The following is a 14,448-nucleotide window of genomic DNA, read 5'->3' as shown; positions in this document are numbered from 1 at the left end:
TTACGCAGCTCATTTACGCACGTTTCCTGAAGATAAAAGTGTTTGTTGAATCTGACGTGACATGTTCGTACGAACCCTTTGTACGAACAAAAGTAAGAGAAATTTAGGAGAAGAATACGAACATGTTCTTGCATGAGGCCCATTGAGCTAAAATGTGGTAGTAGCTGAGGGTCATCACAACAAATAGAGTGCTAGCTTTGGCGTGCAGTATAGCGGGGAACACACATTTCATTTATTTATTAAAATCGCCGCATTTATTTTTACCAATCGGGAGAAAGCAAAATTTAAGCAGCGCTCATTTGCATAAATAAGTTTCAGCTTGTTTTTCTTCTCATTTTCTTCTCTGCTAACTTTTCCCTTGTGCGGGGTCACAGTTATAAATTGCCTGTGTTCAAAATTCTGACAAATGATTGACTTCTACAAAAAAATCAGAGATTTTTCTGCCACACAAAACATTTCTCCCAAAGTCAAAGTTCCAGCATTGCTGTCGGTGGGGGCGGGGCGGATGATTGATTTCAGTGTGAAAAATTGCTTGTAGGTAACAACATCCTCTGCTTACTTTAGTGAAAACAGATGCAGGAAGTGCCCTCTTTTAGCATTATCTGCTACATTTGATCACTTTGTCCTCTTAATTTAAAGCATGTGAGTTTCTGTTTGAGACTTGTGTTCAAAATGACAAAATCCTTCCTCAGAGAGTTCTGGAAATCCTCTTTAGCTTAAAATATCTGAGCGGAACAATGTCTGCGATCGTGTGTTTTTGTGCACATGTTTGCATGCATCTGGGTTTGTGTGTGGGGGCATGAAGAGACTGTTGGGAGGTAAAGAGAGGGGTCTGGGTTGCACATGCTTCATTTAGACATCAAAGGCCTTTGCTGATGATTTTTCCTTATAAACCGTGTCTTTTAGTGCCTCTGCTCTCTCCATCTGAATAAACAAAGAATGGCTCTCTGAGGTATTGGAGCAGTCAGGTGATTGCAGCACGTGATGTTTGAAGAGAATCGATACATCTCTTTAATTTATTCCACCAAAAAAAAATCCCTCTTAGCTGCTCTTTTATGTTGTTTCTGAGAAACATTCTAGTTTTCAAGAGATTTCAAAGTGGTATTTAGAGATGTAACACAACTCATCTGCTGCTCTTTGAAAATGAAAGCGGTACCTATCACAAAAATAATCTCAGCCCTTTTTTTATCTCAAGAAGAAAACATGTAGAATCTTTAAGTCTCTCGCTGTGAGGAGCAAACTCTGCTTGGCTTTTCTTTTTGATGGGGAGGAATCAATATTGCATGAAACGCTCTGCCTCTGTATTCCCATCTGACTATTATTCCTCCCTACCCCAAACAGCAGACATTACCCACCATCATTTAGCAAAGCCCCTGATGCGAGCCAACGTGCGACCCCCCTGCTCCTCCTGCCAATGTCCGAGCCGGACTCCCGTGCCAGAGGCCAGCTTGGCGGCCTCCCTGGCTGTAATGTATCTGCAGGAGCAGCATTCCTGTAGGGCTGGCCTGGATCAAATGACAGTGATTTCCCCAAATAGAGGCACAGAGATGGKAGGCCTGACCCATCCTCTGATCTGCTCCACGCTCTAATCACTGCAGGTCAAGATGGATAAATTGTGAGGCTGAGCTTCTTCCCACATCCAGCAGCTGAGTTGTTTCAGCACAAACATCTTATTGTGTTTCTCTCTACAGATTCTRTAGTTGTGCTATGGAATACAAATATTTTCTCTCCATGTGACTGAATATCTCAGTTTTGAATCTTGTGTCTGCATTAATAACGATCTATGAAGGTATGCAGTTAAAGCAAAAACCTGTGGCTCGAATCATCAAAACACACCACTTCTAATGAGGATGTGCTATTTAAAAATTTAAAATAAAATGCTCACGTTAAACATTTGTCATTATTGCACCTATTGTGCGATTGGTCAAAACTTTGTGGGCACGTTTATGCAAAGCAGCATAAACTGTTCTGCTAAAAGGAGCAGGTGGCTGAGGCTGTTAGAAAATACAGCTTTACAACTATTCGATCAAAATACATAAAGATTTTTAAAAAGAAACATGCTCAATGTAAAATATATTTTAAGTACCATATTTAGTTTGTTTGTTTTTTTTTACCACAAATGTTACTGTATTTAAGACTACATTTTTTAGAAAGGCAGCTGCTAATATGGTGAACCCATGCAAACGTGGGTGAAATGTGTCTAGTGATACTGATACAACAAATCAAGATATTTTAAGGAGAAATCCAGACCCTTTTTAATTTTTTTCCTCCCCTCAGTACATGCGATTTCTCCAAATATCCTCAAATACTCATGTGTAGCACGGATTCACGCAGTGGGCAGTTTAAAGCTCCGAGGCACAGGAAGCGATAAGATTCACGGTGAAAGTTAGCTAATATCTCCAAACTGACAGGAACTTTTTTTTTAGGGCATTTACAAAGTGTGACTTAAGTAAACTTGTGCTGGTTTGAATAACATCAAGAAAGCCGAGGAAAGATCGAAGGGGTGGAGGGGGACCCTGCTCTTTGATGTGCCGGATTGAGATGTGATGAGGTCTGTTCAAAGTGAGTACAAAGTAGTGTTAAGATGGAAAGAGCAAATACAGCTTTAGTCAAGGTAGAGACAGAGAGGTAGAAGGAGACGATAAAGAAATGTCCTGTCTCACACCGAATCCAGGAGAAGATGAAACGCTGTGAGGCATTAAACATGGATGCTTCTGATTTTGAAACCTGTAAATCTTTCAATCTGAGGCGAGGAATGATGGTGAGCCACTGCTGCCATCAGTGAGAGGACGTGTTTAGCTTTCAGTGCACATTGTTTTAAGGAMTGAAGGGGAACAATCAGGTGTTGTCTGCAGTTTTAATCTTTGTTTCAAAGACTTGGACGATGTCCCACATTTTGGGTGTCTCTGGTTTTCAGACATCAACACTGCAGAACAGTTGCACTTGCTAAGACTACTTGAAATGAGGACCATTTCCAGGTTAACAAGATTATTAATCTAACACATTCTGCTTTGTAYATCAGTCTCAAAACAAGTTTAAATAGACTCTTTGGCTGGATATACAGTAAGATTATAAGATCTGGGTAGATGGACATTTTTTTCAGTAGCGATGGTTGTCTTGTTTTTTTTTTTTTTCTCTTTTCCGGAAGGAAACAGTTCTATAAATCAGGAAAATGACCATTTAAACTGTCCAGATTTCAATATAAAATAAATGAAAACAATGAAAAAGAACAAAAAATAAATAAAAATAAAAAAGAACAGCAGTGTCAATATGTAACCCATTATATCAAACTGATGATTGTGTACAATTTTGTGAAAATGAATAAGMACAGCTTCAGATTTCTGTCTTTTTAAGCTCCATCACTGGAGTCATCCTGACAGGAGCTGTTTCAGAGATATTGCTTGATTTTTTAAAAAAAAAATCAGGATAACAATTAGTATTTGGTCTGAATCCTATTTTAAAACTAATTTAATGAGAAATTCCTGATGTCATTATAAAGAGGAAACCTCAAACAATATTAGATATTGAGATTTACTAGCTGGAAAGAAASATAATTTTGCTAGCGCTCAGGGAAAATGTAAAAAAATGTAACTTTTTTTGATTGTTTTCTCAAAATCACATTTTTTTTTGTCACTGCTCAAAAAAAGTGCCTCAAAGAGTCAGACAGTCCATACAAAGATATTTAATATTTGAGTTGATACTAGTTGATAATGAATCAGTTGATTCATTATTTTGTGACAAAATTTAATWATTGCAAAGGTTTTAACCAATGCACTATATCTGCATAATATTTCTCCACATGCCACTTTGGGTCTTAATCCTCAGTTTGATGTGATAGTATACATATTTGTAATAAAATGTAAAAAAAAGGCAGCAGAAACTGAAACACCTGTGATTCTATACTAACTCAAGTGTCCCCCACCAAAAAAACAGTTCAAGTTAAAAGTTTGGAAAGTTGAAGCCAAATAATAAATATATTTGTTTTTTTACAATAAGTACCTCATCTATAATGTGCATGGGTAAGTGCACTTATTTTTTAAATTAGATTGATCTGTTTTTAAGCTCCCTTTCAGAATTACTAAAATGTCCAACATGATCCAAACGTTTCAGTGAGTACAGTTATCAGAATTTGGTCACACTTCTCTTAAATTTGAACTAATTTCAGCTGTCGTGCGTAAGAAACTGTCCCTGATTGTGTATGTGTTGGCAAATGTTTAACCTCTCAAAAACATCATATCTTTAGCCAACAGCTTTTTGTTTGTAATCCAGAAACTGCTCTTTATCTTCTAAAAGACAAAACTACTGTCAGCGAGGCTCATTTAACAAGAGTCCACTGACTGCTGCAATTACACGATACATGGCTGTTTAACTCATTACTGAGACAAATGTTCAGTGTGGTTAAAGAGACGGATGTCTTCTTTTCAAATAACATGTTGATCATGTTATCCAGTAAGACTTTGCTATGACTTCACAATGAATTAATGATAAGCAGAGTTGCTGATGGAGATAGTGTACATTAAATCAGATTGTTTTCATTTGGGACAATTTTCCAGTTTTTTTTTTTCATTTAGTTATTGAAAAGTGTCCAATTGCTAATAAAAATCCGTTTTCTGCTTAAGCGATATTTGCACCTGTAACTACTATATTTTAAAATCTGTTTCTAAAAGTTTGAATTGACTCAAACTTTAAAAAATAAAAAATTGTGATTTTTTTTTTTGCCAAGATGCTTAGAGCTGTTATGTGTGCATGTTGTGTTTGGCACTTAAGTCTTTTTCTCTCTCTCTCTAAATCTACATGTCTGGTTTTTGGTTGTGAAAGTATCTGATTAGCTTCTACAGAGTTTGAAACATCAACAAATCTTGCTGTGCACCTGTTAGCAGAGATATGAGTAAATGGGATTTATCTGTGTAGATTTATGTCATCTTAAGTTGTTATTGAGTCATCTCATCAATACAATTATTTAATCGTATTTATGTGAAAATGTTTCCCTAACTTTCTTTTTATTTCCCCYGGCGTGCAGATTAAAAGAATCGAGGGCAGAATCTGTTTACTGCCGCTGTCGTCATTGTCGGGCCTCATGCTGGTGCTGCTTGTTGTTTTGCCTGCTTGGATCACTGCCCTGGTTTTCCCTCTGTTGCAGGTCCAGTGATGAAGCTGCAGCAGAGAACTTCTCGCCGCCGTGGCCAGCAGCCCAAGCTCCTGAACAGCCCCGAAGACAGCCTGTACTACAACCAGCTAAATGTGAGTTCAAAGTGCCGATAAAGGCCTTTGTCTGAGTTTGGTTCCACATGATAATACAATTAAACCTACCTGTGCCAGACCCTGGAGCCCCACCCCCACGCTCCTCTGCCTCTTGTCTTGAACATGTGCTTATGCTCTTTATCTGTTGCTTTCATGTCAGGATGTCTGCCTTCACGGTGAATAATTGATGTGGTTTATCAAAGCCGAGCAAGATGCATGCTTCATCAGACTCACTTGAGCCCTTTGATCAGAAAAAAATTATGCTGTGACTTCTGATATTATCAGCATCTGCTCGCATTCAACACAAAATCACTTTGAATTAAAAATTAATGACTCTCTGCTCATCTTTTGACTGTGTGCTCTTGGCCCTTTCCTCAGAGAACTCTGGATTACCAGGGGAGCAAGAGGAAGCCGAGAAAACTTGGGTAAATAACTGCTTTCCTACTTACAGCAACTCTAAACAGAGCAGGCCCTTTGTGGAATGGGAAAATCCAGAAATGGAGTTGTTTTCCTGTGATGTAAATGGAGAGCTGAAAATATCAAGAAGAAGCTCTGTGTCATTAGAGGACGGGTGCATATTAGGCCTTTATCAGCATGCTAATTTTAATTGTTGAAGGCCTGAAATTGTGTTTTTGTGCCACATCATTGTGCTTAATAAACTATCACCACTGCATGTAAAAATATATTTTTTTCCTCAAAATGTGTCTTTTTTGTTTCCCCGTGAAAACCTCAYCACTGCTTCTCCATCCCAGCAACTTGTCTTCTCTCACATCACAGTCAAATCAAAGTGCTGGACGGAGAGGATGAGTACTACAAATTACTGGCAGCTGTGGAGTCCATCCCCGAGGAAGAGCACCCGGCCTCCGCCGCCACCCCTCCTCCCACCCTTTCCACTGAGCCCCTCGTCAGTCAGAGCTGAGCTTCACGTCCACGTCGGCCCGGTAAGACAGACACATCAGAGACAGACACTCCAAAGAGCGTCCTCGGTGTTGGAAGTGCTGCGGTATGTGGAGCGAGTAGAAGCGCTGCAGGATAAGCAACTTGTGCAGACAATGCTCTCATCTCAGAACATTTTAAATCAGCAAAGGTGTAATTTTTTTTTCTTGTTAGTGTTGAGCCAGCTTTTAAAACAGTTCATTGAAACTTTTAAAATTAATTTTTAAAGTGTCTCACTTTTTTTGTCCACACAATCTAACCCTTTGATTTGCTTTTATTGAGGCTTTGCAGTATGTACAAATACACCCATTAGTTTTTTTTTTATTAAGGATGTCCAGCTCAGTCATATGAAGGGCCAAAATCATGGCCAGTTTTTAATGTCAATACTTACTGAAAAACATTAGGAGTGTAAGAAAATATCGATACACTGAAATGTTGCAACATTTCATTTCCTGGCTTAAAATGTAAACTTTCATGCCAGCAGTTCATTACTGTGTTATAATTTAGCCTCTGGCCGCTAGTTAGCAGCAGTCAGCCGGCCATTTGGCTCCTATGCTTCTAAAGATCCAGAGAGTATAAAGCTAACTCAAAYGTTAGCATTATAAGTAAACGTAACCACTCATGTATTTGGAAAATCCCTTCTTGCCTTGACAAGGAATACTTTAAGTACACTGGTTGGAGTCCTAACTGGGCACAATCTGCTCAACCACCATCAAATGGTGATGGGACTCCAGGACAATGGTCTGTGTGATGCCTGCGGCATTGAATCAGAGACCTTTTTGCACTACTTAGGCCATTGGCTCTGAGTAGTCTAAGGGAAAGAATTCTTGGAGACCCCTTTGTGGAYCCCGAGAAGCTTAGAACACTGAGGGTTTCTAACCTGGTGTCCTTCATCCGAGGGACAAAAAAGGTTTGATTAAAGCCCAGTATCTTTTGGGGAGAGCAATGGGCCCACTTATGAGGCCCCTGCTCACCTGGGTTGTACCCATCCCCARTTACCAATACCAATACCAAACGTAACCACTAAGAGTCGATGGCTGAATCTGAGTGGATTAGGTTGACACTCGCTGCCTTCAAAGCTGAGGTAGTGTTGCCAACTGTCCCCTATTAGCTGAGATGTCCCACATTTTAAGCCAAATTGAGGTGTCCTGTAAGGAACGCTCTAATCCATTTGCTGAACTTTAGCACAAGATACAGATCCTGTTGGCTATTAATGTGGTGAGTGACCCTATTATATWCTAAGTTAATATTAGGGATGTCCAATAATATCRGCCTMCAAATATTATCGGTCCGATATTAGCATAAAAATGTAAAATCTCTACATATCGTATCGTTTTTTTTTCTGATAACAAAATCCCGATTAAATTAATGCCTGGATTCGACCAAAATGTGTTATTAAATCCTTGTGGTCCAGAAACATTCACCAATGCATGATTGATGACATCATCAGACTGAATTATCTCMGGGAGAGCATGATCCAAACTATCGTTTGAGACAAAATGTAAAAAAAAAAAAACAAGGCACTTTTTCCATATCTTCAATAAAATGTTTTTTTTTTGTTGTTGTTGTTGTTTTGTAAAGACAATATTTAGCTATGGAATGCATCCAGTGGGGTAAAAGCAGGTATAATGTCCCTGACAGGAGATATATAATATTACCCTAATATCAGTTTGTAATATTGGGCAATGTTGGAATCGGAAAGTAAGTGTTGAACAATATCGGCATATCGAATATCGACAAAAAGTCAATATCGAGCATCTGTAGTTATTAATATAAATCTAAAAGAGGCCACAAATTTATAATGAAACAATTTAATGACCTATTTCACCTAACCATTGGAAACATGGATGAAATAAGAAATATGTAACTTATGAAATGCATATAAAACACATTGAGATTTTTAAAATGTGAATTTTTGGAGAGAAACTGGCAACACACTACAATATATCACCTTGCTTACAGTATTGCAATATATTGCAATGTATTGCGACATATCGTATCATGACCCCTGTGTCATAATATGTATCCTATCACCAAATACTTTCCAATACACAGCTGTAAAAAACAGAAACTGGCTTTGGTTTTCAGAYGKAATATGTCACATAGACATATAACATGTAGACATAACTTATCAAACACATCAGTAGCATTCCTCACTCACTATCATTACTTTTTCATTTAACACTTCTTTGTAATAAACAGTATCATAAGCCATTGAAAATATCCCTCAAAAATAAAACAAATGCAGACATACAGTACAAGAATTTAATTTGACATAGGAAAATTCAATATTTATACTGTATGCATTTCAGCAGACTCTATTGGTCTGTTCAGCTCAAGTCAGATACCTGACAGCTTTTCTTGGCTGAACCTGTATCAGAGAGAGTGTGATCAGTTTCATTTCAGTGTTTTCTGTTGCTTTTTCCATGTACAAAACAAAAATTACTGAAAAATTCAAATTTAACGTTCTGTTCTTCAAGGTTTACCACGTGTAAAGTGTTGGCAGCAAAATGAAAACTGTGGAGATCGGATCTGTCACAAATTGGCAGGCTAGTTCTAATCCATTTAAATTATTTTTGCATGGGCCACGTAAAGATGTAAAAACGTCCGTATCTGGCCCTTGGGCCTTGAGTTTGATACATGTGCAGCTGACAAAAGATAGCATCCTCATGTGCAATAGCTGAAATGAACTGTTGTTGTCTTTCTGTATTTTTATTAGAACTTTTTGACATTTGAGAAAGAACTTTCAWCTGTTTGATCGACTTAGTAAATTAATTTATTGTTTGTTTTTGCTGTGAACGGAAGCTTTAAAGCTGGGTTCACACTGAATGTGTTTTGAGCTGCAGGAGCGGACAGTTTACATGCAAAGTCTATGRTGGACACACGTCTAGGAGTCTTGCWGTGCGTCTAGAGCATTTACCGCAGCACGCAATGAAGTAGCTACGGTTTGAGCATTTGACRTGCATGTTGTGCATCCAAAGCAGCCGATGCTGGAGTTCAAAAATCGGAACTTTCCCTGCTTGACGCGCCACCTCAACCAACCAGAGAGCATAATTTTTCCACGTGACAGTTTCCTGAATGTTGCCCACTGACCTGGAACAGAMGGACAGGAGCTCTTTAGCTGAAATAAATCACAAGCATTCATTTTTTTCCTGACGCATTGATTAAGCCATCATTCCTGCTCTGCTCCACCTTTACAATAAGAAACCCCTCATTTTGCAGGCAGAAAACCTCTACCCTCAGCCGTGTTAACCTGAAACTAAAACATCTACCCATTTCCGAGCATTATGTCTCCTGTCTAAGACGGATCTGAAGACAAATCCTTGTGAAACCCAGAACTCTTTCAACAAGTTTTCCCGCTGTGGCTCGCCTCAAGTTAGAGGGGCTTTGTGCTGTCTGAGAGCCAGAATCACCAAACAGAGCTTCACAGAGGCTGAGCTTTAGACCGCACTTTGAGTTTCACCCTAAATACAGAAATCTTCTTTTAAGATGTGAAAGTGTYGGAAACGCAGGGCTGGCGAGTTGATTTGTGGAGCTCTCTTTTTTTTTCCTTCTTCTTCTTTTCAATTTGCATATCATTTACTGCATCTCCCTTTGTTGACACCSGAGGGCCTGAGAGGAGATTTTGATCTTAATAGGAAGAGTAGGGTGGTATGAGTGAGGATCTCAGCCTCCTTATGCTCAGCGGGAAAAACATTAGAGCTCTGCCTCTATAGCGAGACAGACTTCACTTAGGTTAGAGTCACAGGAATCCTGGTGGGTTTAAAGAGGCCCAAAGTGTTCATCAAATCCAGGAGTTCGGTGCTGTCAGGGTCGGACTCAGGTTGAGACTTTCCTGGCTATTTGTGTCTGTTTTTTCTATTTTTGTCAGGTTAAGTGCAATGTTTTAGGAAGATAAAGTGGTTTTTTTATAAGCAAAGATTTAAACGGTAGATGGTTGTGACTCCACCAGTTTTGTGGTTTTAACCCGATAATTTTCCAGCCATAAGTTTTGCTGTTTGTTGTTTTGAGAAGCCATAATTATCACAGAGGTAATTCAGGAAGTTAGAAACTGTGTTACACATGTCCCATAATTAAAACAAATTCCACCCATTAGTGGAAAAAATAAGGTATTAAAATTAAGTAAAAGTACTTCAGATAAAAAGAATAGAGCAGCAGGAGTTTGTCTTACAGAAAACTAGTTTTTACATAATTACACTTTATTATAGATGCAATATTCTGTATTGAAGAAATGTTTCTGCATCAGAATCAAGTTGAAGAAAATTCATTTTTCTTTGTTGCTCTTAGTTAAAAGTGTAGTTCATATCYATTGAAGTGGAGTTCTGTAAAAGGTTATGAATAATAATTATCTTACCTGTTGTAGATAGCTCAGTTTGGAGAAAATGTTTAATTCTGACCAGATTAGTTATTTACATAGTATTCTGTTTAATTTTAGAATAATATTAACTTATTTCTGCCATGATAATATTGTGATTCAGTACTGACCAAGATGTTGAATAGATGTAACAAAGTGACAGCCAATGAAATTGAARCATTTCTTACCCTGAGATGAGGATGATGAGGATGCATAGCATTTCTCATTCAAGATGATCAGCATCCAAATGAGTCTTCACTGAACATGAAACATGGGGTGGATGTGGAAGAGTGTTGGGGGAGTTATTCTGTAACCAGTGGGCTGCTGGTTCGACCCTCGTTTCAACTGTTGTGTCTTTGACCCACCTTGGTGGTGGCATAACAGTAGAGCAATTTTATTCTCTGAAGTCCTTAATTATTAAATATTTTAGCAGAGTTTATGAGAAAATGGTATTTTTTTATGTAACAGAGCACTTTTACAGTGAGGATTCAGTGCTCTTGCRTTCGAAACAGCAGAAATGTGCTTGAATCACTCAAATTAAGTGATTTAACTTATAGGTAACAAAGACAATATTTATCAGGTTGAAATGAATTCAAACAAGAAACTGCCAAAAACATTATTTTTTTTTATTTTGCATGAAGGTGATGAAAACAAAAGTCCTGATAATTTTCAAGGTTACTTATTAAAATGTTCAGATAACAGAGAGCAAACTGTAACTGACTGATAGCTGCTATAAAAAGGAAAAAAAACAGCACATTAGAACAGAGACATTTCTGAAATGCAGTCAAAAAAAGAAAGAAAGAAAAAAAGGAGCATTAAATGTAGCCACTTCTGCAAAAATGAAATAAGTAAAAACTCCCGAGCAGGAACATTTTTTTGATAAACATATAAAATATATAAAATGTACCAAAGATGTAACAAGAAAAGTTTTTGCCTCCAAATATTAAACAGTTCTTGGATGATGATTCTTGACTCGTGGAAAACATTAAAAAACAAGGATGCATCTGTTACACTGTCCATCTGTCTGAAAAAACAACCAAAATGAAAAACATTTGTGTAAGCACGCTCATCTCGTCTCCACTAAGATGTTACTTTTTCATAGATTCAGCTTGACTATGTGGTCAGAACAGCACCACAATGCTGCAGTGGCCAGATAAATATTGCACTCATGGTGGTTTAGAATTATCATGAAGGATGAAGAATTAGTTATTAGGGGCTACAAGCTTCTGTTCTGCTTGTTTTAACTTAATCACTCAGCAGTTCTGCATTTTCACAGAAAATAAAGTTTTTCTTAATTAAAATAATTAGGAAAATTCCTCTTTATAATGTTAATAAGTAAAACATTTGAGTAAATGTGCTCCTTAATGACTAACAATAAAAAAATTAGATGTTAATAATTAATATTTTTAAAACATTAAGAATCAAAAAAGTGTGATTATTGTCCTTTTTTCATTTAATTTGCATAGGGAAGCTCATGTCTGTGTGATTTATTGCCATATTTAGGTCTGTAAGAATTCAAAGAGTTGTATGCCAGACCACTGGCGGTGTTATAATGTGGTGTCACAGTTAGTTCGGATATATTTCACCTCCGGTCGTAGCTCCAGATCCTAGAATAATTAAAATCCTCATTGTGCATTACTCCCTTGCTGGGATATTTGGTTCCTCTGAAGAGCAGGCTGAAATAGGTCACACCAGCACCCCGTAGTGCATCTTAAAAGTACACTGAATCAATTAAGTGCGATCACGCTCCCTTGATTATTTTGGCCCTGTTTTACCACAGAGAGGAATTTCAAACAGGCTCACTAGTTTGAATAACAAGGTTGGACTGTGGTGACAAATGGTGCCAGAGAGGGTGTTTCTCTCCCTGTTTTTCTCAGCTAAATTAACTCCCTGGCTGATTGCCTGCTTTAGCATATGAGAGGAGGTGAGCAGAGGTGTGTGTGAAATTGCCTTGGATGGCTGATTATGTGTTGTAGAAGGCAAATGTTATGAAATGCTGGCGTCATTCTGATGAAAGACGCTCCTGACCGGATGAACAGAAGCTCCTGGGCGTTTTCGAGGTCTGCAGGCGCGTTGCACAGGGGAAAGGAACAGTTTTAAATCGTCGTTCAGGGGCCTGACACCAGTGTTTTCTTTAACGTTTTAAAAATCTAACCCACTCTTGTTTTTACCCTTGTTAAAGCTGACAACATCTGGTGTGCGGGAGAGGGTCTCCTTTTAATGTGGCTAACATTACCACTGGTGGGATGTTTTTTTTTGTGTTTGTTTCTTTGTCATTTTTAGCTCTTTACTTCACGAGCTGCACGTTCATTAATGGCGCATCCAAACCAGAGTTTTAAACCACAGTTATGAAAATTGCTCGAGCCGCAGCCTCCATAAATGATGAAAAGCTTTTATTTTCTAAAGAAGCGCCCTTACCTTTCACCTAATAGTGATGTCTCACTTCAAAGAGAGAGCTCGATTAGGCCAACATTGTCCTGTTTCTATATACTTTGAGTTCAAAGGGAGAGTTTCTATGCAACATTTTACGTGCAGCCTTCTCCAATACGGCTTTACTGTAGTTTACATGCTTTTCATACCCAGATGTGACCGATTTCTCTCGCTGTTTTATGGTTGCATAGTTCTCATGCAAAGAATTAACACAGAGGCTTGTTTTATAATCTTCTCCACCCACCAAACCTCAATTAGAAGGGATGAATGTGCACCTAAAATAGCTACAAACTTGACATTGTGATGCTCTTTGCTTGCTAATGATTGAAGAGAGTAACATACATGAGCACAAACCAGATGTCAGACGTTACGTTCAAGGCTCTGAGCAAAAGAAACGCTCCCTAAAGACAGCATTAATAAAGAAACTGGTTGAGCCTGGTTGAGACACAAAGAGCAAGCGGCAGAGAGGAAGAAAGAGATAAAAGAGCCCGTTGAGTACATACATCAAAGCCCTCCTAATGACGAGACATGCCATTAGGGTTACAGTGGCTTTTGTTTCAGCTTTCTCTCACCTGCAGTTTGTTGAGGCCACCCTGTGCACTTGTTTTGTTGTTCAGATTTACATGGATATAAAATGCGCGCACACAGGGAGAAGAGTTTGTTCCCAACTGCAGGACTCAAAGGTGACCAAACGCTTTTTTGTCCAAATGAYAGCCTCCTTTTCATTCGCAAAGCAGATCTGTAASCAGTTTCCTCCCACTGTAAAGGAGAAAAAGAGTTCACACAGAACAACAGAAACAACTTAGAAASCTTGTTATCCTGTATGCTGTGTAATTTATTGACTTAAAGCTGTCTTGGTGCCTCCGGTGTTGGAATAAGAGTTGACAAATCAGAGCGTGAAATTGGAATGAGCCTCTCTCGGTCTGAAGACGGAGTGGCGCACAGTCAGACTTGGCATGGCCGAAGGTGTAACCTGTTTCTGCTTTGCCCAGATGGTGGGACCAGCTGCCTTTGAATAAACTCTGGATTGCTAACGGTGTGAGAATTACCACGGCCTTGTTTTAGTTTGGGATGCATCACGGACAGCTTGTCRCTTTTTGGTCACTGCCAGGAGGGAACAGGGAGGTTCACCTGGTGCTAAACAAAACTTCCTTTTGATTGAGGTCAAATCAAAAACTGGTAATAAAGTAGACCTTTGACTGGTACCCAGAACGTTTCCTTTACCCTCAATGAAAACAAACAGGACATTGCCCTCGTTATGCAATAAAAACAGACCTCCAATTGTTAATTTCAAGTAGGGACAGTTGGTTTATTAATATATATGTATATTAGTCAAACAGAGATTAGAAACAGTATTTAAATTGTTTATATTTATCTTATTTGTGCAACAGTTAATCTACTTTCTTCTCCTGATTTATTTATAGAATAATGGCWCAAAGTTAAAGATTTCCATCCTTCTAAAATTGCATTCAAGTTTTTTGTTTTAC

General features: G+C 38.4%; 1 protein-coding gene across 1 annotated transcript in view; it reads left to right on the top strand.

Moving 5' to 3' along the window:
• The window catches only part of myo3b (myosin IIIB), a 72,701-nt gene that overhangs the window by 54,761 nt on the left and 3,492 nt on the right, over nt 1–14,448 (top strand). Inside the window, exons 32-34 of the mRNA XM_014001393.1 lie at nt 5,141–5,241; nt 5,620–5,666; nt 6,019–6,182. Of these exons, the coding sequence (XP_013856847.1) occupies nt 5,141–5,241; nt 5,620–5,666; nt 6,019–6,160 (290 nt within the window). The 3' untranslated portion in view covers nt 6,161–6,182. The remainder of the gene's footprint in view (nt 1–5,140; nt 5,242–5,619; nt 5,667–6,018; nt 6,183–14,448) is intronic.

This window comes from Austrofundulus limnaeus, unplaced genomic scaffold, assembly GCF_001266775.1.
Source record: "Austrofundulus limnaeus strain Quisiro unplaced genomic scaffold, Austrofundulus_limnaeus-1.0 Scaffold9, whole genome shotgun sequence".
In the NCBI taxonomy this organism is placed as follows: Eukaryota; Metazoa; Chordata; class Actinopteri; order Cyprinodontiformes; family Rivulidae; genus Austrofundulus; species Austrofundulus limnaeus.
Note: the sequence above shows the minus strand (reverse complement) of the source record. Positions and strands in the feature narration are given on the sequence as shown.